At 41.7% G+C, this 21,902-nt stretch overlaps 1 protein-coding gene across 2 annotated transcripts in view; it reads right to left on the bottom strand.

Annotated features, from left to right (window-relative positions):
* Nucleotides 1-10,985, bottom strand: part of CLCN5 (chloride voltage-gated channel 5) — a 168,793-nt gene extending 157,808 nt beyond the window's left edge. The window contains exons 1-3 of one of the 2 annotated variants that reach the window (XM_009234852.4): nucleotides 10,698-10,985; nucleotides 10,011-10,086; nucleotides 8,164-8,307 (exon numbers count right to left, since the gene is read on the bottom strand). In XM_009234852.4, coding sequence (XP_009233127.1) covers nucleotides 8,164-8,179 — 16 coding nt within the window. In that variant the 5' untranslated portion in view covers nucleotides 8,180-8,307; nucleotides 10,011-10,086; nucleotides 10,698-10,985. Of the gene's footprint in view, nucleotides 1-8,163; nucleotides 8,308-9,751; nucleotides 10,087-10,697 lie in introns of both variants that reach the window. The other variant, XM_054544100.2, reaches the window with a different exon arrangement.
* Nucleotides 10,986-21,902: the final 10,917 nt, after the last annotated feature.

Here is a 21,902-nt window from a genome sequence, read left to right as displayed (position 1 = left end):
CTCCACAACTGTGTGCTTGGGAAAGAATAACTGACTCTTAGAGAATAATTTTTTGAAAGGTTGTTTTCGTTTACCCTCTATGCAATGCCTTCCATCAGAATCCATTCCCCACCAATTTCTCCCCACTGAAGAGTTATGGAAAGGCAAAAGGCGAAGAGAGACAAGGAACTCATTTCTTTTTAAATTTTTTTAATTTATTTCTTTATTATTTTAATTGACAAAGAACTCGTTTCTTGAGTACCTGCTGTAGGTGAGGCACTGTGCCAGATAGAGGAAAAGGGGCTGGGGGTGGGGGCTGCCTGCTTCTTTATTCCTGCTCTAACAACCTGACTTTCTTTCAAGAGTTACCTACTTTTGTTTCGGTCAACAGGCAGGACCAGATGGCGTCTCTTAGGTGATAGTGGTCCAATTAGCCAGCCACATGGCTACCCAGATTTCACACTAAAGCTTTCTCGTCAATTCACCGACTGCTTTGTGAGGCTCCCTCTTGCTCCCCACCCCCCATGTGTTGGCTAAATCACCACAGTGTTTACAAACACACTGCAATGTGCCAAAAAAAAATCTGCACAGTCAAAACATATACTTCCTTTCAATTTGAAGAACAGTTTCTCACTGCAACTATTTTAGTATGATTTTCCTCTGCCTTATTTTCACACTTAGCCTGACGTATATTTTGCCGCCTCACCTTATTCTGCAACCTCTACATTAGATACAGTGTAATTTCCCATCTTTTGCACATCTTCCAAGAGTTTTTTGTAGTCAATGGGAGAGACAGCCAAAAATTACAAGAGTACTTGAGGAAGTATTAATAACAAAAAACCTGTTCTAACCAAACCCTCAGGGGCCTGGTTTCTTCTCTTTCGCTCTTTTGTTGGAACATAGAAGGGGACACAGAGTGGCTAAGCAGTTGTCCAGGGGGCCACACATGCTGCACTCCTTGCTGTCAGTTACTTGTTCAGAGTCTACTGACTCTTATATCTCATTTTCAAATCACTTGTTTTCTGGTTATAAAAGTTATACACATTATTGCATAAAAATTGAAAGTAAATAAAAGTATAAAAAAAGGAAGATAAAAGTAACTGTATCCTATCACCTGGAGACAGCCAGTGCAACAACTTTGGATCATTTCTTTTCTTTCTGTACTTATCTTCACTTCATAGGTGTATATGTAACATGTAAACACAGAGAGATACATAAACCCACACTTGAGTTAAAAAGAGAGAGATGGGTCCAGGCATGATGGCTCACGCCTATAATCCCTGCACTTTGGGAGGCCAAGGCAGGTGGATCGCTTGAGTTTAGGAGTTCGAGACCAGCCTGGGCAACAAGGCAAAACCCTGTCTCTACAAACACTACAAAAATTAGCCAAGTATAGTGGTGCGTGCCTGTAGACCCGGCTACTCAGGAGGCTGAGGTGGGAAGACTGCTTGAGCCTGGGAGTTTGAGGTTACAGTGAGCCAAGATCCTACCACTGCACTCCAGGCTGGGTGACAGATGGAGTCCCCACAGCATTAGTCTTTTTTTTTTTTTTTTTTTTGAGACAGGGTCTCAATTTGTTGCCCAGGCTGGGGTGCAGTGGCGAGATCATAGCTCACTACAGCCTCAGTCTCCTGGGGTCCAGTGATCCCATGTCAGCCACCCGAGTAGCTGGGACGACAGGTGTGCACCACCATGCCTGGCTAGTTAGCAAAACTCTGTCTCAAAAAAAAAAAAAAAGTTTTCTTTTAGTAGAGATGGAGTCTATGTTGCCCAGGCTAGTCTTGAACTCCTGAACTCAAGCAATCCTCCTGCCTTGGCTTTCGAAAGTCCTGGGATTACAGGTGTAAGCCACCACACCCAGCTAGTCTTTATTTTTAATGGCCAGATATTACACTGTTTGGAACTATCATAATATACTTACATTCCTCTAGTATGAAAACTATGTCTTCAGTTTTTTCACTATAAATACCTTAGCATATAAAGCTGGGTACATATATCTGATATTTCCTTCAGAAATTACACTTTTAAAAATTAACAATCCATGTTATTTACAGAAAAGTGGAAAGATACACGTAAGCAAAAATAAAGTCAACTATAATTTCTTTTTTAAAATACTTTTGCATATATCCTCTCAGACTTTTCTTTATACTATCCATACATGGACACAAACACATAAATTTAAATGGGATCATACTATTAATAATTTTTAAATAGCAACAATAATAATAATAGTTACCATGTATTGAGTACTTACCACATGACAGGCACTGTGATTTTCTCATTTAATCCCTTCAACAATCACCTCAACAACTGCTTGGCTTTCTCAAACTTGTTTGCACATTAGAATCACCTGGGGAACTTCAAAACTACTGTTCTCTGTCCTGTCCCCAGAGATTCAGATTTAATTGGGCTGAGTGAGGCCTGGGCTTGGGAAGTTTGGAAAGATCACCAGGTGATCTTTGGGCACACTAGATAGGAACTATTAGGATAGCTACTATTTTATCCCTGTTTTACTGATGGGAAATCAAGGAACACTAAGACAAGTAATATACCCAACAGCACACAGCTAATAAAGGTGCAGCTGGGATTTGAATTCAGATTTAAGCCCAGAGTCCACACTTTTAATGACAGTTGACCCTTGAACAATACGGGTTTGAACTGCACAGGTTCACTTCCACGCCGATGTTTTTCAACCAAATGCACAGATGGAAAATACGGTAATCTCAGAATATGACACCCATTAATATGGAAGGCCAAATTTTCCTATATGGAGGTTCTGTAAGGCTAACTGCCGGACTTGAGTATGCTAGGATTTTAGTGTACTTGGGGTCTTTAAATCCCCCGAGCACATGGAGGGATGACTGTATCAACAGTTTGGAATCTGCTTTTCCCTGCTCCCCCACTCCCTGACCCCTGGGTTTAACATTATGTCATGAACCTATTTCTATGTTACTAAATAGAACTCTACATTATTATTTTTGGTAATTACCATATTCCATTGTATGGACGCATCAAAATGCAAGTGTTTTCAATTTTTCCCATTATAGAAAATGCTGCAATTAATATCCTTATTGATACATCTTTGTGCACACCCTTAATTACTTCCTTAGGATAAATTCCAAGAAAATGAATTGCTGGGTCAGAAGGTAAACATATTTTTTAAAGCTTTTAATAAATATTGCCAAACTGACATTCCCACCACAAGTGTATGAGAACATCTGCTTCCTTGCGTCCTTGCCAACAGTGAGTTCTGTCATTCCTTTTTAATCTTTGCAAATTACACTGGAGAAAATGGTATGCCATTCTAATTCCCTTTTATTTGACTACTACTGAGATACATGTTTACTGGCCATTTGCATTCCTTCTTTGATGTATTTTCCTTTGCACATTTTCCCTCATCCTTTGTACATTTTTCTAGTAAAATACTTGTTTTCTTCTTATCGCCCTGTTAAGTCTTTGTGTTACAGATAATGAATATTACTGCAATTGTTTCTAGTTTTCTCATTAACTTTATTTATGGTTTGTGCAGAAATTTTAAATTTTCATATAATTGATTATATTAATCTTTTTCCTTATTATTCTACCTTTGATATTATGCACACAAATATCTTCCCTATCCCCAAGATTATATAGTCTTCCATATTTTTTGAATTCCTTTATCATTGCCTTCTCTAAAAAAAAAAAAACACAACTATATTTATTGCAGCAGTTCTAAAATAGGATTGCAATGCTCAGGTCTTAAGACTGAATCACAATTTGGGGGAATGGGGACCTGAGTAGGAATATTTTTTAAAGCACTACAGGTAATTCTGATGCCCCCTCCTTTATTAAGAAACATTATATTAACCTTTCTAAATTTATGCTGTCATTTTTTTCAAATTACTTCAGCACATGTGTTAAATAAATCATGTCATTAATTTGAAGTGCTACCTTTATCCTGGTTGATAAGTTCCATTGCATTAGAGACCATACCTGTTTCCACTGACCATTGCGTCTCTAGGGCCCAGCAGAGTGCCTGCTGCACAAGTAGTGTTCAATAAATGTTAATGGAATAAATAAACAACACCTGACAACACAAGTCTCCAACCTCAAACTGGCTGGAGGTTATTAATGATAACCCTGAGTTATCAAAAATATTAAATTATGCTCAGTACACTGTTTAAAGTGGCCAGAAAATATATTAGAGGGCTCCATTAAGTGAAGTCAAAATAATGTCGGCCCCATTTAAGAGGTATGGGAATTCAGATCAAATTCTCCATGGAGGAACCAGACAGCAATGAGCCAAGAACCTAAGGAGATTTGGGTTCCTGTAGCTCTTAGGGTTCCTCAACAAGCTCTAGAGACTGACTCAGAAGCTTCCTTGAGCTGAGAACAGACTCACGCATTCCCTCTTCCATGAGCCCACGGAAAGAATACTGGAATAGGGAATTAGGTGACCTGGATTTTAATACTAGCTCTAGGATCAACTACTACCTGTTTGACGTTGGGCATATCACTTAACCTCTAGGGATTGAGCTACATGTTTTTTGTTGTTGTTGTTGTTGTTGTTTTTTGAGATGGAGTCTGGCTCTGTCACCCAAGCTGGAGGGCAGTGGCATGATCTCGGCTCACTGCAAGCTCCGTCTCCTGGGTTCACACCATTCTCCTGCCTCAGCCTCCGGAGTAGCTGGGACTACAGGCGCCCGCCACCATGCCCAGCTAACTTTGTGTATATTTAGTAGAGGCGGGGTTTCACCGTGTTAGCCAGGATGGTCTCGATCTCCTGACCTCGTGATCCGCCCGCCTCGGCCTCCCAAAGTGCTCGGATTACAGGCATTAGCCATCGTGCCCGGCTGCTAGATGTTTTCTAAGGATCTTTTCAAGTCTAAACTTCTACTTAAAGACCCAAACAGACAACCACAGGACAGGGCTTCCAAGGACAACCTAAAATTGTCTCCACAGAACAAGGTCCCATTCCCACCCCAGGTTATAAGAAAATAATAGTGATAATAGTAATAACGGCTATTGCTAAATTTTACTGAGCGCTTATTATATGCTACACAATATTCTAAATGTCTTACTATTATGATAATGGCACACACTTATATGGCATTTACTATGTTCCAAGTGCTCTGCATATATTAGCTTAATTTCTCTTCACACCAAGTCTATCAGGTGTTCTACTTTTCCCCCTTTTCAAAAATTGATATATAATAGCTGTACATATTTGGGGGGTATATGTGATATTTTGATACATGTATACAATGTGTAATGATCAAATCAGGGTAACTGGGATATTCATCACCTCTAACATTTATCTTTTCTTTGTGTTAGAAACATTCCAATTTTTTTCTTCAAGCCATTTTGAAATATATAATAAATTATTGTTAACTATAGTCTCCCTACTGTACTATTGAATACTAAAACTTTTTCCTTCTCTCTAGCTGTATGTTTATACCCATTAACCCACTTCTCTTCATTCCCCAACCTCCTTCCCTTCCCAGCCTCTGGAAACCACCATTCGACTTTCTACCTTCATGAGATCCACATTTTTTAGCTCCCACATATGAGTGAGAATATGCAGTATTTATCTTTCTGTGCCTGGCTTATTTTACTTAACATAATGACTTCCAGTTCCATCCATGTTGCTGCAAATGACAGGATTTCATTCTTTTTATGGCTGAATAATATTTTGTTGAATATATGTAACACATGTTTTTTATCCATTCATCCAGTGATGGACACTTAAGTTGATTTCCTATCTTGGCTATTGTGAGTAGTGCTGCAATAAACATGGGAGTGCAGCTCTCTCTTCAATACTGATTTCCCTTCTTTTGGCTATATACTCAGCAATGGGATGAGTTATATTACTATCTCCATTTTTTAAAGGAGAAAACTTCCACACAGAGAGATTAAGTGACTTGCCCAAGGCCTCGTAGCTACCAAGTGACAGAACCAATGGAGTGGAACTCAGACCCACACATTTAACTATCATACCACACTGCTTCCAAACTATCATCGTACTTTGCTGGTTACTTCAGAGGTTAGCCAAAACAAAGGATAAGCTGCAGTTATCCAAAGAGCTTACTTATATGGAACACTCCCCTCTTCACTAATGCTGGAAAAATGAGGTTTCACTTCAATGTAATTTTAAGCACATCTGATTTCAGGGCCTGGGCTTGCAAAATACATTATTTACTATGAAAATATGACATTTTGATTAAGAGTTGTTAAACATTAAAATGTTTTTATTATAAAATAAATCATTAACTAGTAATGACATTTCCATTAACTACAGAGAAAAAAATACAAGCTCTTTATGCATCATTAGGAACAAAACTTTAGATCCCCATCTGTGCCAATCTCAGTTCTGTACTTTCAAAACTGTCTTTGAAACACTGACCTGACAGCCCATAGGTGTCTCAACCCAAACAGGTCATCCAAATCCAGTGCACCACCCCCATGCCCATCAGCTGCCTCTCATGCTCCCCATCCCAGAGAATGGCACCAGTGGCCCCCAGGCACCCAAGCTGGTAGTTAATCCAGGCCCGTTTCTTGCCATATCCAGTCACAGAACATTCTAGAATCCCATTCTCTCTAACCTTACTGCCCCTGCTTCTGCTCAGACCCTTACCATCTCTCCCCTAAACTATTCCAGAAACCTCCTGACTGACTCCCAGTTTTCATCATTTCCAGCTCAGCACTGCTGCCAAAGTAATCTTTCTAAAACAAAATCTGATTATGTTACTTCCCTGTTTAGAATCTTTGTCTTCAGGATAAAGTGTAAAATCCTTCCTAGAACATACAAGGCTCTTTATTATCTGGCCTCCAACTACCTTCCCTACTTCGTCCGAGGTCGTGCCCCTACACATCTCACATGAGGCAAACAGAGCAACTTGGAACTTCCCAAACAGTGCTGCTCTGTCTGCCCAGAATGCAATTCTCTCATTTGCCCATCTGGCAAACTCCTACTCATTTTTTTAGACCAGCTCAAAACTCAGACTTCATCAAGCTTTTCTCGGGGCTTCCCTTGCTTTTTGTACCTCTCTATTCTAACGCTTATTCAACATGGCAAAATTATTTGTTTATATGTCTGTCTTTAGATGACAAGAAATCTTCTAGCATCCTGCAACTTATTCATCTCTGTATTTCGTTTGTTGAATGAAATAATGTCTCAGGATTTAAGCAAGAATATCCAAACTGCTCTTGATAAATGCCCATTGTGTGAGTCAAAGGAAGCATACAGGCCAAATCCCATTTCCATAAATGTCTTCACATTGATAATCTTTATACATGGAAACTACTTGTTACATTTGTGTGCCTACATAAAGTCACAACCAACACAATGAAACATTTTTAAAAGATACATTAGACCACCAACTAACCAACCTGCTGAATATTTCTAGATATTCAAGCTATTTCATTCTACTCCATTTAAGTGGTCTTTAACTTTTTGTGGGTCACAGGCCAATTTTGGTAGTGTTTGTCTATCATTTCTTAAACCCACACTCACTTTTGATAACAATAAAAATCCCACATACCCGTGGAGATTCCTAAACCCTCCAAAGGGCACAAACCTCAACCCCACTAAAAATAAAACATAACTTTGTATGTAGTAGGAATTCACAAGTTCATGAGAGATGTAATACATCAGCTAAGATACTACTGAGCTTTGCTCTCAGGTAGTTCATATTATTAAAATACCCGTTTTCCTTCTCAATGTTTATATTGTATCAAATATAAACACTGTAACATTAAATATGCTCTTTCAAACTGCATACATCACAAAGTTTTTACTGGGAAGATGAAGCTGGAGAGGCAGTGACATCTGTCTCCCCAACCTTATGGTGGGGAATCTTATGATAGAAATTTGCCAGAAACAAATGAAAAACACAAATGGGAAAAAATATCCTGTCTCCTGGCATATAACCCCCAACGATCACTTATTTAAATGAAGGGAGTTCTTTTAAATGCTGCTGGCATGCCATTTTCCTACTTCTCCTCCAACCTCACTTTTAAATAATTTAAACTTATAGCTAGCAGCAGCTTCTTTTTAAACTAATGTATTTTGTCCTTGCAAAGACAAAGGGTTAAATTAAAGAACAGCTGGCTTCCTGCCATTGGCTGGGTGGGGAACGGTTGGGTGAGGGTAGAGAATAGAGTAGGAGGAAAAACCAGTTAGAAGAATAAGTGCTAATTTCTTACCCTGCCACATGGCCATCTTGATCCTATCTTCACCCACGCTGGGGTCACAGGCTGAGTTTCCCAGAGCCTCTCAGTTTTGTAGGGAGACTTGATAGAAAGGCAGCTATGTGGCCCTGTTTTCTGCAAGGGGCTAAAGCCCCAAACCTGAAAATGTAAACAGAAAAATGAATACCTAAAGGAAACTATACACTTCAAATGCTTGAAAATTATCTCCTGCTCCTCTCTGAACCTCTCTTTCAAAGATATGCAGGCATGGGTAGTGTCAAGTTTCCCACTAAGCAGCAAGGCATCTCTGAAAAGAGAGAGATCTGGAGTGAGTTAATGTTGCCACTCAGTGCTATACAATTCTGCATGAATCACTAGAGCTTCAGTAAATGAGTTCTGAGTCTCAGTTGATGAGTTGCTGGATGAAATCACCGTTAAGCACCTTTTCTACCTTGAAGTTTCATGCTTTGGAGACTGAAGAGCAACATTAATATCCAGTGCCCTAACCAACCCCCAAAATACCCAACTTTACATTTAAAAATCAGTAGAAGGAGAGGAAAGTTTATGAATAAAGTTTGGAAACAGATCTTGTATAGGGGGAAAAAAAGGAAGCGGAATAAAAAGTGAAGAGTGATGATACCCTTTGAGTAGTAGTTCTCTCTCCTTGTGTCATTATACTTTCCCACCCTTTGCAAATTTCCTATAGTGAGCATATATTCCTTTTATAATCAGGGGGACAATGAACCAAAGAAGAAGAAAAATGTGAAAATGGAATACCAGTTTAAAGAAAACCAAATTAATTCAGCTAATTCCTGTCGTTAAAACTTCAAATCCAGTCCTAGGACAATATTATTTGCAAAGATATTAAAGGAGTTAGGGGCCGGGTGCAGTGTAATCCCAGCACTTTGGCAGGCCGAAGCGGGAGGATCACCTGAGGTCAGGAGTTCGAGACCAGCTTGGCCAACATGGTGAAACCCCGTCTCTACTAAAAATACAAAAATTAGCCAGGCATGGTGGTGCACTATAATTACAAGTGACGCCTGTAATCCCAGCTACTCGGGAGGCTGAGGCAGGAGAATCGCTTGAACCCGGGAGGGAGGCGGAGGTTGCAGTGAGCCAAGATTGTGCCACTGCACTCCAGCCTGGGCGACAGAACGAGAGCCGGCTCAAACCAAAAAAATAAAATAAAATAAAATAAATAGGAGCTAGGAATGGGAGAAAAAATGAGAGGTCTGACGACTCAGTTTGACTTAGAGGCTTAACACTCTGCTTGCCCATTTAAACAAGATCTCAGTTAATAAACTGGTCTTCCCTACTTAGCATACAAGACAATCTGTTTTTTCTAAAAGTCTTCACCTTTTTGACCTGGTGAACATCAAAGTAGATGGCTATTTCCATATCTTTTATACAACCAACACCTCCACCTCCTAAGTGAAAGCGCTAAAGCACAAACACTGAAGGCTAATACTAACTTGAGAATCGTGTTGGCCTTCTTTAATGACAAAAGGGTTAATGTGTACACCAGTCCCAAAACACCAACAGAGAAAAGGCAGTGCTTTGGACAAGGAAAAGTTCGCGAAGTCCAAGAAAACTAGGAACTCACAAACTCCTAGGGTGAATTCAGCAGGAAAAAGCGCTCCGATGACTTATCTGAGACCTGGGACAGTCTGTTTTGATTTGCCTTTTTTCTTCTCCTATTTCGCGTGCAGTTAAGAAGTAATGATCGTCGTCCCGTGGGACTAGGCGAAATTTAACATCTCTGAAGTTAAACCCGAGCAGTTGCTAATAAATGTATGAAGTTTATGTAAAGTGGATTCGTGCTGGTTTTTTATGCTCCAAACTTCTAGATTTCCCTCACTTACTCGGGGCAGCTTCCACTGACGTTATCGCACAGGCACAGGTACAACTTCGCTGGGAACTCCGGGCAACTGATTTGCTCTGAAATGTTAATCAAAGGAAACGTGCGTCAATGTAAAGGTAAAGCTTTTCCCGTATGGATCAAGGCGCTCAAGAGCAAGGCTCGAAAGTCTGGAGAGAACCAGCTACGCGCGTTAAGTGGCAAAAGGAAAACAGCGCAGCAACTACTTTTCCGAGAGTTTCTCCACTTTGCTAAGACCCATACAAAACCAGCGGCAAGTCCAGAGCCGGAGGGAGAAGAGCCGGGCCTCGGCTGAGCTTTGCCAGCCTAAGTCACCCTACCCCAGTCTGGGAAAGGGGACGCAGGCGGCTAAACACTCCGATTCAAAAGCGGGGCGGGCTTGGCGCCGCTCCGCAAGGAAACTTCGCTCGGGCAGCCCAGGGACCATACTCGGAGAACAGGGCTGGGCTCCCGGGAAGACGCCGCTCCGCACTGGCTGGAACTAGCCTGTCTGCCTCCTCCAAGCGCCGGGCTGCCGCCGCCGGGCGCGGAGAAGCCCCATCTCCGGGGGTCCAAGCCAGCGGGGTTGCGCTTCCCGTGTCGCTGCGCTTAGTGGGTGCTCCGGGGGTGGGCCGGGGGCCAGCGGCCCGCCAAGGACCTGTTGGGGAAGGGACAGCCCGTTTGCCTTTACCTGTCGCGGAGGTCAGGAGCGGCGGAGCCCGTGTCCGCCGCCGGTGGGCAGCGCGCTCGGTCGGCTCTGGCGTCCAGGACACCAAGTTGAGTGAGCGCCCCACGTAGCCGGCAGAGCTTCATTCACACAACCCAGCCGGGGAGGAGGGGGAGCGGAGCGGGCGCGCGACTCATGTGACAGGGCGCCTCGCGAGTATCGGCTCAGCCCAGCCAGCGTCTGCGCGTGCGCGCCACGGCGGGCTCACACCCGGCACCTCTGCTCAGCCGAGGTGAGGGGAGGCCCGCCGGGAAGGAGCCGCCAGGAGGAGTTTCAACTTGCGCAGCCGCAGTACGTCGGCCCCGCTCGCTGCCATATTTAATGAGGACTGGGCGGGCGGGTCCTATCCCAGTGCTGGGCGTGTCAGTTGCCTTTGAAAACGCAATGCCCCATTGTGTTTCACTATTTCCAGCTTGCAGTGCCTTTTTTGCTGGGGAGAAGGTTTGTCCTTAGAATAAAACTGTCTATCCTGAGCTTTCGGCCCACAGAGTAATTAGTAGTAGAAATCTAATACTAATAACATTAGATCACATAATTTGAGCTTCTTCTTATGTGCCAGGCACTCTCCTAAGCCCTTTACTTCTTTCGTCTCATTTGGTGTTCACAATAACCCCGAGGGGTATTTCTCCATTTTTACTCATAAAAATACACAGGCACAGAAAGGTTAAGTAACTCGTCTAAGCTCATATAATAGTAGGAATAGGAATAGTGATCGAACGTAGTGATACTTTTAACAGGCAACTTGATGTTCCCAGCAACGCTGCAAAAAAATATACTGCAGTTGTTAGTACTGTATTATCTCCACATTAATCATTACAAAACAGAGGCTCAGAAAAGCAGAAGTCACAGGACTAGTACGTGGTAGAACTGGGAATCCAACCTAGGTCTAACTTACTCCAAAGCCCTTACCCTAGGTTTGGAAGAAATAGCACCCCGTTTTGCAGAAGAGAAAACTTAGGCCAAATGGGGTGCACTGACTCACTTAAGATGATCCAGCTAATTAGTTCTTGGCAGACCTGAGACTGGAATCCATATAATCAATCCAAGTAATCTAACTAGAACCCGGGTACTCTACTGCAGTGAACAATTTGGAATGCCTACTTTGGACAAGCTAAGTGGTCAGGGATTTAAAAACCCCTATCCTAGCCCAATCAGCATCAGGCTACCAGGGACAAATTTGTAATCCGACATAGTCAGGCTTTGACCCATTGCAATATGAGAGACTGCACACCATAGGCATTTCATCAAACAGAAAAACATGGAGTCATTATAGGATTGGAGAGAAGAGTGGAGTTTAGGTGAATTTTAAACAAAGCAGTGTTTTTGGTAAGCTCAAAGCAAAGCAGTACTGTCATTTGGGGTCACCATCAGGTCTGAACTGCAAAGTGAACCCAGAGTTGTGTTTCCTTGGGAACCACAAAATAAAGATAGATGTGGAATGTTGTGTCCAGATACCCCTTATCTGAAGCTCTGCACCTGGGTTGGAAATTGAGGCTGCTTCTCTGTGTCAAAGAAACTTATGTCCTCCAGATGCATGTGGGATGTTTCATTCTTACTGATATGATTTCAAGCAGAAAAGTTTCTGATAATCTACGATTTTAGAGAACAAAGTCTCTCCGTGAATAAAAAAGTGGTGGTCACTGAAATAAAAACATCGTTACCACTTTACAGCTGCAATATGTCTGCCAAAGAAATATTGTTCTCTGTTAAATTTGCATCTGGTTTTATCTGTGTGTTATTCTAGCATGACGAATGGCCGGATTTTTATTTTTTCAGTCCAAAATTTTTTTGCTTTCTGAGCTGGTAACATTCAGTCCCTTCCTTCAGGCACTCATGGTGTATGGGATAGCCACAAATAACTAGAAAATATCAGTACAGGCCTCTAATAAAGGTAAATCCAAGTGGAGGTAACACCGTTGGCAAAGGTGAACAGGCAGGAAGTTATATGTGAGGACCCGTGAGTAGTCCTACGTGGTTGAAGTTTAGGGTAGGGAAGCACAGGGGAATTGTGGAAGATAATACCCAGAAGGTAAATTGGGGCCCAATTTTGGAGGATCCTGAATATTGGACTAAGACTTATACTTAATTCAAAAAGTGACTGAGAAAGAATTGAGGTTTCTGAGCAAGGCAATCCTCTTTTGGAATTCATCTTTTAAAAGGTGAATCTAGAGTAATTGTTCAAAGAAAGGTTTGATTGTTTGCTTGATTTTTTTTTTCTGTCATTGAAGTAGAAGAAACTGGAGCTTATATGTAGATCGAGCAGAAAAACTACTGGTGAAATCAACAATAAAGAGGCAGGAGGCCGGGTGCAGTGGCTCATGCCTGTAATCCCAGCACTTTGGGAGGCCAAGGCAGGTGGATCACTGGAGGTCAGGAGTTCGAGACTAGCCTGGCCAACGTGATGAAACCCCATCTCTACTAAAAATACATGGCTAGGCATGGTGGCCGGCGCCTGTAATCCCAGCTACTCAGGAGGCTGAGGCAGGAGAATAACTTGAACCCAGGAGGCAGAGGTTGCAGTGAGCTGAGATCGCGCCACTGCACTCCAGCCTGGGAAACAAGAGTGAAACTCTGTCTCACATACACACAAAAAAAGAGGCAAGAAAAGGAGGGGATAACTAATGGAGTAAGATAATTGAGAGGCGAGAAATGAGATTCAAAACACAAACTAACCTCGGACACCTCTTCCTCTGATACAGGAAAAAACGGTTTGAAGGATGGCAGTCTGGTTGGAAGGAGACATGTCATGAAACTGCCTCTGCAGAGAAAACATATTGGCTTTACTTAAAGTACATACAGGTTTATTTGGGAGAGCTGGGGAGCGAGTAGGAGGGGGTGGGAGGGAGCAAGGAATTGGGGGGAATTGGGAGTTATAAGAGGGCTGCAGTACACCCAGGTTACCACTTGGTGTCGCCACTGACCGATGACAGCTTGGAGGGCTCCAGTTGGAGACGAAATCTCCCCCTCCCCCCAAAAAATGTGCGTTTCAAAAAAAGAACATTTTATCTTTTGCGAATTGCAAAACAAAACAGAGTGAGCTCCACAGCCAGACTGCCTGAGCTCAAAGCCAGCCATACTCAGACTCTTACTAGCTGTGTCACCTTGTTCAAGTTATCTAACTTCACTGTTTTGGATTTCTTACCTATAAAATGGGATAATAGGAGTAAATGTACCTACAGATGTAGAACAGTTAGAACAGATTAAGCACTCAATAAATGCTAGCTTGTATTACTATTGATAATAATAATGATGATAATGAACAAGGCTCCTTCAGCCTTTGGATCCCGAAGTTTTTCAGAAGCTATTTGTGTGGTGAGTATAAATGCCTGTACAATACCTTCCCAAGCGAAGTGGTGAGTGTGGTGCTAATGTGGCAAAATTAGCAGTTCAATCAAGAGGTACAGATTCTGACTGTTAACTTGTTTTCTTTCCCGTGGCTCAGACCACTCTCTACAGAAATCCAGCCAGGTGTCCCATGTGTTTGTGCCCATGGTCGTGAGTGGGTTTGGCCAAGAGAATGAAGATAGATCAACATAATGAGTCCTCTGCTCTCCTCCCCCTACCCTGGACAAAATTGAAAAGATGTTCCCACCCCACCTCCCATGATGGTCAACAAACTGTTAACAGGTCAAGAGCCATTTCAGGTCTTATAGAGCAAAGAGTAAATACATTGTGATCTTAAAGCTTATTTAAAAAAAAAAACGGAATTTCTCTGTATAATAAAAGGTAGCACTTTAGACTTAATATTGCAAAAGAAAAAGCTTTAGAACAATAGACCACAGTGACACCTAAACTATCATGTCTAAATGCAGCTTTAACTTTCATTTTAAAATTAGCATTGCAAATAGAGACAGATAGTTAGATGAGTACATAGCCATGTAGAGTAGTAAGTGAATGTTTCTTGTATGGTTCTTATTTATTTGTTTCACATTTTTTGAACCCTTACTATTATGCTAGCCATTGTGCTAGCCGCTACAAATACTGAGTTTAAAGTAAAATTTCCCGAGTGCCTAAGAAATGCCTGGGATAGTTCTAGAACAAAAAATGGGGCAGAATAAAAGAAAATGAACAAAGTTCTCTAGCTCAGGGGATCTATCAAAACAGTAGGTTAGGAAATCCTGATAATAAAGTGATCTGAAGTCATTTGTAATTGCCCTGTGCCTGGAGAGCAGGGTATCAAAATTAACAAATGGCTTCTATACCAAAAATGGATAGCCAACCTCATAACTGGAGAAATGCTACTGAAAGCTACCATGAGATACCACTGGCAAAGTTTTAAATATTTATAATAGATTGTGTTGGCCGGGCACAGTGGCTCATGCCTGTAATCCCAGCACTTTGGGAGACCAAGGTGGGCAGATCACTTGAGCCCAGGAGTTTGAAGCCAGCCTGGCCAACATGAAGAAACCCCATCTCTACTGAAAATACAAAAATTGGGTGGGTATGGTGGTGCATGCCTGTAATCCTAGCTACTCGGGTGGCTGAGGCAGGAAAATCACCTGAACCCGGGAGGCGGAGGTTGCAGTGAGCCAAGGTCGCACAACTGCACTCCAGCCTGGGCGACAGAATGAGACTGCTTCAAATAATAATAATAATAGTAGTAATAATAATACACTGTGTTGACAAAGCAGGGGTGGAAGGGTAAGTCCTCTCATAAATTGTTGGTGGGAGTGCAATTAGTCAATTGAGGGCAATTTTGCAATAACTATAAAAATTAAGAATATATGAGACTTTGATCCCAAAATTTAATTTCCAGAAATATCTCCTTCAGTTATGTTTGCATGGGTGTAAAATGTTATATGAACGAGGTTATTCACTGTAGTATTGTTTGTAATAATAAAAACTGGGAAGCAACCAGATGTCCCTCAATAGGGGACTGATCAAATAAATAATGGTGCATCTCTCCAACGGAAAAAAAAAAAAAAAGAAAAAGAATGAAAGGCCGGGTGCAGTAGCTCACACCAATAGTCACAGCACTTTGGGAGGCCAAGGTGGGAGGCTCGCTTGAGCCCAGGGGTTCAAGACCAGCCTGGGCAACGTAGTGAGAACTTGTTTCTAGAAATAATACAAAAATTAGTCAGGTGTGGCATCACACCTGTGGTCCCAGTTACTCAGGAGGCTGAGATGGGAGGATCACTTGAATCTGGGAGTTCAAAGCTGCAGTGAGCCTTGATTGCACCACTGCACTCCTTCCTGAGCAACAAAGTGAGACCTCATCTCAAAAAAAAAAAAAAATGAGAAAGCTTTTTTATGTACTTACATGCAAAATTCTCTACAATACAGTATGTGGATGCAGAGCTATGCACCTTCTCAATTTTGTGCCATGGATGTGTATTACCCATTCAATTATATATCTTTAAAAGTAATATAGAAAAACAAGAATAGTGTTTGATTGAAGGATAATTTTTGACAAGTGACCTTCATGAGAAATTTTACTTTTTAAAAATTCCACGTCAGGCCAGGTGCGATGGCTCATGCCTATAATCCCAGCATTTTGGGAGGCCGAGGCAGGTGGATCATTTGAAGTCAGGAGTTCGAGACCAGCCAGGCCAACATGGTGAAACCCCCGTCTCTACTAAAAATACAAAAAATTAGCCAGGCATGGTGGTACACGCCTGTAGTCCCAGCTACTTGGGAGGCTAAGGCAGAAGAACCGCTTGAACCCGGGAGTCGGAGGTTGCAGTGAGCCGAGATCACACCACTGCACTCCAGCCTGGGCAGTAGAGTGAGACTTTGTCTCAAAAAAAAAAATCTCATGTCAGGCTGCCCTCCATGTGAGAGAAGTCCAAGTCCAGCTAGAGTTGCTACTATTCTATGGCAGCAGATATGAGGGTTTGTTTAGGGAATGTTTTTGAGGATTTGAAGATCTTTCACTTGTAAGTTCATCAGCTCTGTATAGACTTCTGTTCCATAGAGGAGTTAAAGCACAGTGGAATAGTGGTAGTGGTGTCTCTGAACCACTCTGCTACCTGTTCACCAACTAGCCTGCAAGCTCCTTGATGGCAGGCCCATGTCCTATATTTTACTTTATATTCCTTAGAGCAGTGCTTTTCAAACTATTCGTAGAAAAAACTCATTTTCCCTAAAATATATCATACATCAATTCTTTTATAAAATACAATACCAATAAATTACTAAAAAAAATGAAATAAAAACAAAAACACAAAATACAAGTGCAACTCTTTCATGATTATATTTAACAGACATAAAATTACTCTGACAAATTGTTAAGGTTTTGGAACATTTTCTTTCCATTTTATCCCATTTGATTCAAACCAACAACAAACAGTTTGTCGACCAGCAGTGGGCCATGGACCACACTTTGAATAATACCACCTGACAGGACTACCGAAGCACCCAGCTCATTGTAGGAATTTGATAAATCTTGGGTTTAATACAGCATTCCTATAGAATGTTTTCTACTTTGTGTTTTCACATCTATTTCCCTCTGCTATCCTCACACCACTTCCAGAGTTAAGTGGAGCAGATTTTGTCATTCCCATTTGACAGAAGAGGAAGTTGAGTCATGCAGATTAAACGATTTCCCTGATCTGAAACAGTTACTTTATGTCAGAACCCCAAATTCGCCTCCGACTCTTACTGCATCTTGCGGCAGTGGCACTAAGAAAGCCTTCCAGTCCCACCAATTAGAGTAAAACCTGCCTTAGGTTTTCCAAATAATAGCAAGTTGCTTGCCTGGTACAATAGAAAGAGTAGAGACTCAAATCTGGGCTTGAGCCAGTTTTACCTGTAATCCTGTCTCCTTATCTTTAAAGGGGATAATAGCAGATTCTCCCAACGCTGCACTAAGAACTATATGGTGAATTAAATAGCCAGGCACGTAGTTCAGAAAGAATGATTGGTATTAATTTTAGGCTCAGTTTAGAAGCCCTGCCTTGAAGGGTTTGCTTCTTAATCCTCATCACATGGAATGCGCGCCATCTACTGGTAGAGCAGGGAACATGGCTCTAGGAAGAGGCTTTGCTCTCCGTAGGAATCATGCCCTTTCCTTTTTTGCATTGGCTGCTAGAAAGCTTGGAGCCAAATATTTGGTATTCCCCACCCCCGGCAAGTGAACAGGATTTTACAGATTGCATTTTATATTAAACTCACCTCTAGTTTCATTTTATTTCTTCCTATCTGAAACCCTTCCGTGGCTCCCAAGCCATGGCTCAAGCAGGAGCAAAAGTCAAAGTCCTTACCCTAGGACTTCCATGTATACAGCTGTGCATGATTGGGCCTCCTGTTAGTTCTCTGACCTCATCACCAACTACTTACTCTCTTCCTTGCTCTTACTGTTCCGTTTTATTTTTTTCTTGACCAGATTATCTCATTTTTTAATCTATTTTGTAGTCACTTTGAATACCCTTTAGAATATGTAGAATAGTGATTTACTAAACTAGATAAAGTTTGACAAGAATATGTTCTATTTTTTGTTATTGTTGGTCTGTTATCCTGGCAACCTCTGTAATCTAACAATAGTTACAAGAGTAGATAAGTTAACTCTAAAATATAATGCAGGTAAAATAATTAAAATTTAAAATAAATCTTTATGACTCCAAGCCTATGTAGATTTAAGTGGCCACTGCCAATAGTACTGGGACACCACAACCTGAGTTAAGTGATATATGCATTTATTTATATGCTGAACACTTACTATGTGCCATTCACTGTTCCAGGTACAGAAAATTCTGTATCTTGGCCTGGGTTTCTTGGGGTTTATTCTGCTTGGGGTTTGGTCAGTTATTGAATCTGTAAGTTGTCTTTTCTCAAATTTTGGAAAATTCTTGTCATGATTTCTTCAAATACATTTTCAGCACCACACTTTTTTTTCTTCTCTCCTTCTGGGTCTCCTGTAACATGAATGCTATATCTGTTGTTATAGTTCCACAGGCTCTGTTCATCTTTTTTTTCCGAGTCTATTTCTGTCTGTTGTTCAAACTAGATTATTTCTACTGTCTTATCATCTAGTTCTATCACTGTTTCCTCCATATTCTCCATTCTGCTGTTGAGCCCGTCCAATGAGTTTTCAAAGTTTAGTTATTGTATTTTTTGGTTATAAACTTTCCGATTGGTTCTCCTTTATATCACTTCTTTGCTGAAATTTTCTATTTTTTCACTCATTTTTCTATTTATTTCACTCATCATTCTATTTTTTCACTCAAGTCTGGTCATAATTGCTCTTTGAAGCGTTTTTATGTTGGATGCTTTAAAATCCTTGTAATATAATCCCAAAATCTGTGTCACATAGGTTTTGATGTCTGCTGATTTTTTTAAATTTGAGATTCTTCTGGTTCTTGTTATGACAAGTGATTTTTGTTTGTATCCTGGACATATTAGGTGTTATGTAATGAGACTCTGGATCTTATTTAAATCTTCTGTTTTAACTGGCCTTCTCAGACACCCTTCCAGGAAGAGGACCACCATGTTATTTCCAGTTGGAGATGGAAGACCATGTATTCACCATGGGACAGGAGAGGCACCTCATTCCTAATGGGAAAGGGTGAAAATCCAAACTCTCCATTAGGCCTCCACTGATAGCACTCAAGCACTGTGTCATTCCTCAGGTTCCAAGGTCCCTGGTTGGTCTGCCTTCTCTTCATCATTCAGAATCATCTTGTTTGTTTTACATATAATGTCCAGGGTTTTTCTTAGCGGGAGGAATAGGGATGAGTGCATTCATTCCATCTTGTACACAGTCAGAAGTTCCCTCTTTTCCATTTTCTTTTAAATGCACTCTTATCAAGCTTTCATCTTCCATGACTCTACCAAAATGGATCTCGTCAAAGACACCAGTGACTTCCACATTGCCAAATGTAATATTGTTCTCATTCTATTTAACACATCAGTAGAATTTAACTCAGCTGATCTCTCTCTTCTTCTTGAAACATTTTTCTTCACTTGTTTCCAGGACACTGTTCTGGATTTTCTCCTATCTCATGGCTACTTTCTTAGTTTTCTTTTGAGTTCCTCCATGGATTCCTGATCTTCTAAGGTGGGAGTGCTCGAGGGATCAGTCTTGTCTTCATCTCTCCTCTCTCCCTTGGTCATTTCATCTGATCTGATGGCTTTAAACACCATCTGCTATCAACTCTCAAATTTATATCTCTGGCCAAACCTCTTCTCTAAATTACAACTTGTACATCTAGTTGCCTATTTAATATCTCTACACTTGTATACCTAATACATATTTCAAATTTTAATATGTTAAAAATGACACTTCTGATCTCTACCCTCCCCAGACTCGCTTGTCCTTCATTATTCCCAGTTTCTAAGGCCACAAGAGAGGTCATTCTTGACTTTTCTAACACCTTTTTCCAATCCATCAGCAAATCCTGATGTGCTACTTTGAAAATAAATGCACAATCTGACTCCTTCTGATCACTGTCATTGTTATCACCTTGGTCCGAGCTACCATGCTTTCATCTGCCTGCATTGCTGAAATCACCTCCTAACTGCTGCTTCTCCTTCCATCTTTGCCTTCCTACTTAACATAGTAACATGGGCAATCCTTTTACAAGAGAAGTCAGATTCTATCACCCTTTTTATGAAACCCTCCCATGGCTCCCAAGCCATGGCTCAAGCAGGAGCAAAAGTCAAAGTCCTTCCACTTGCTGTACATGATCGGGCCCCTGTTAGTTCTCTGACCTCATCATCAACTGCTAGCTTCCTCGCTCATACTGTTTCCACCACACTAGCTGTTTCCAGTCACACCAGCATGCTTCCATCCAAGAGCCCTCCCACTTGCTTTCCCTTGACCTGGAATCCTCTTCCTCCAGGTACCTCCAGGAACTTTCACTTCCTGCAAGTGCTTTCTCATAGGTCACCTTTTCAAGTGTCACATTCCCTCAAGGCCTTCTCTGACTACACTATTTTAATTTGTAACTTTCCAGATCTCCTTATATACATCTTCACAGCTTATTTTTTTTCATAGCATGTACCTCCTACATATACCACATAATATTCTTATTTATCTTATTTCTCATCTGTCTGTACTTCCACCCTTCCCCAGTGTAAGCTTGGTGAGGGCCTGAACTTTTGTCTTTTTGTTTACTGATGAATTTTCTTTTCTTTTTTTTTTTTTTTTTTTTTTTTTTTTTTTTTTTTTTTTGTGGTGATGGAATCTCACTCTGTTGCCCAGGCTGGAGTACAGTGCTGCAATCTTGGCTCACTGCAACCTCCACCTCCCAGGTTCAGGCAATTCTCCTGCCTCAGCCTCAGAGCAGCTAGGATTACAGGCATGCGCCACCACACCTGGCTAATTTTTGTATTTTTATTACAGATGGGGTTTCACCTTTTGGCCAGGCTGGTACCAAACTGTTATGGAAAGTAGTGTTGCAGTTTCTTAATAAACTAAACATACATTTACTATATGGTCAGGAACAAGTTCCAGATCCTGTACGGGAAGAAATTGAAGGGGCCCATGACAGTCCTGTGCCCTGCAATGGCCACCTGGTGTCAGTCATCAGCAAGAAGAGCTTCCTGTGGATCCTAAGGGCCAGTGAGCTGACAGGCATGGCCTTGGTGGACACCAGCTATACATCCACCAGATAAGTAGCGTGAAGAACTTCATCTGGCTGCAGATGTCACTACCAAGAGGAGACCAAGATACTGAGCCACATGTCCCAGGATGCCAAGTTCCTCGAGGTGTACAGCATGGACTTCATGGCAGGCAGTGCCCAGCCAGTATCCTGGTGTCCAGCAGAGACCGCAACCTTATGATGTACATGTACCCATCAGAAACTGCTAAGCTGGGCAGACTTCCATGTAGCCACCTGCGTGTACACATTCTGGAGGACCCTGTGCCAGGTAGTCCCCCAGAGGCCCAGCAAACAGTCGGTGTGGGGGTGGGGAGAACACACTGGTTGGTGGTATTCGGCATCTGCTGCTGGTGAAGAAAACCTCCCAGGGGCTTCTGATGCTACAGAATGCTCCAACCACCATGCTACCCCACCTTGCCGGCCTCAACCTCCTATGCCTTCCGGGTGCTGCACATGGACCGTTGCATCCTAGAGAATACCAGGTAGAGTGTCCTCAACCAAGAACTGCTCAACCTTTGCCTTTGCCTCAGCACCATGGGGTGTGTGTGATTAGCTGACGGAAAAAATCCACGCCACACCTGACATTGTCCTGAATGACTGTAGGAGGCATACAGTGTCACTGCCACTT

Source organism: Pongo abelii, chromosome X (assembly GCF_028885655.2).
Source record: "Pongo abelii isolate AG06213 chromosome X, NHGRI_mPonAbe1-v2.0_pri, whole genome shotgun sequence".
NCBI classification, from domain to species: domain Eukaryota; kingdom Metazoa; phylum Chordata; class Mammalia; order Primates; family Hominidae; genus Pongo; species Pongo abelii.
This window is presented reverse-complemented; position numbering and strand designations above follow the sequence as displayed.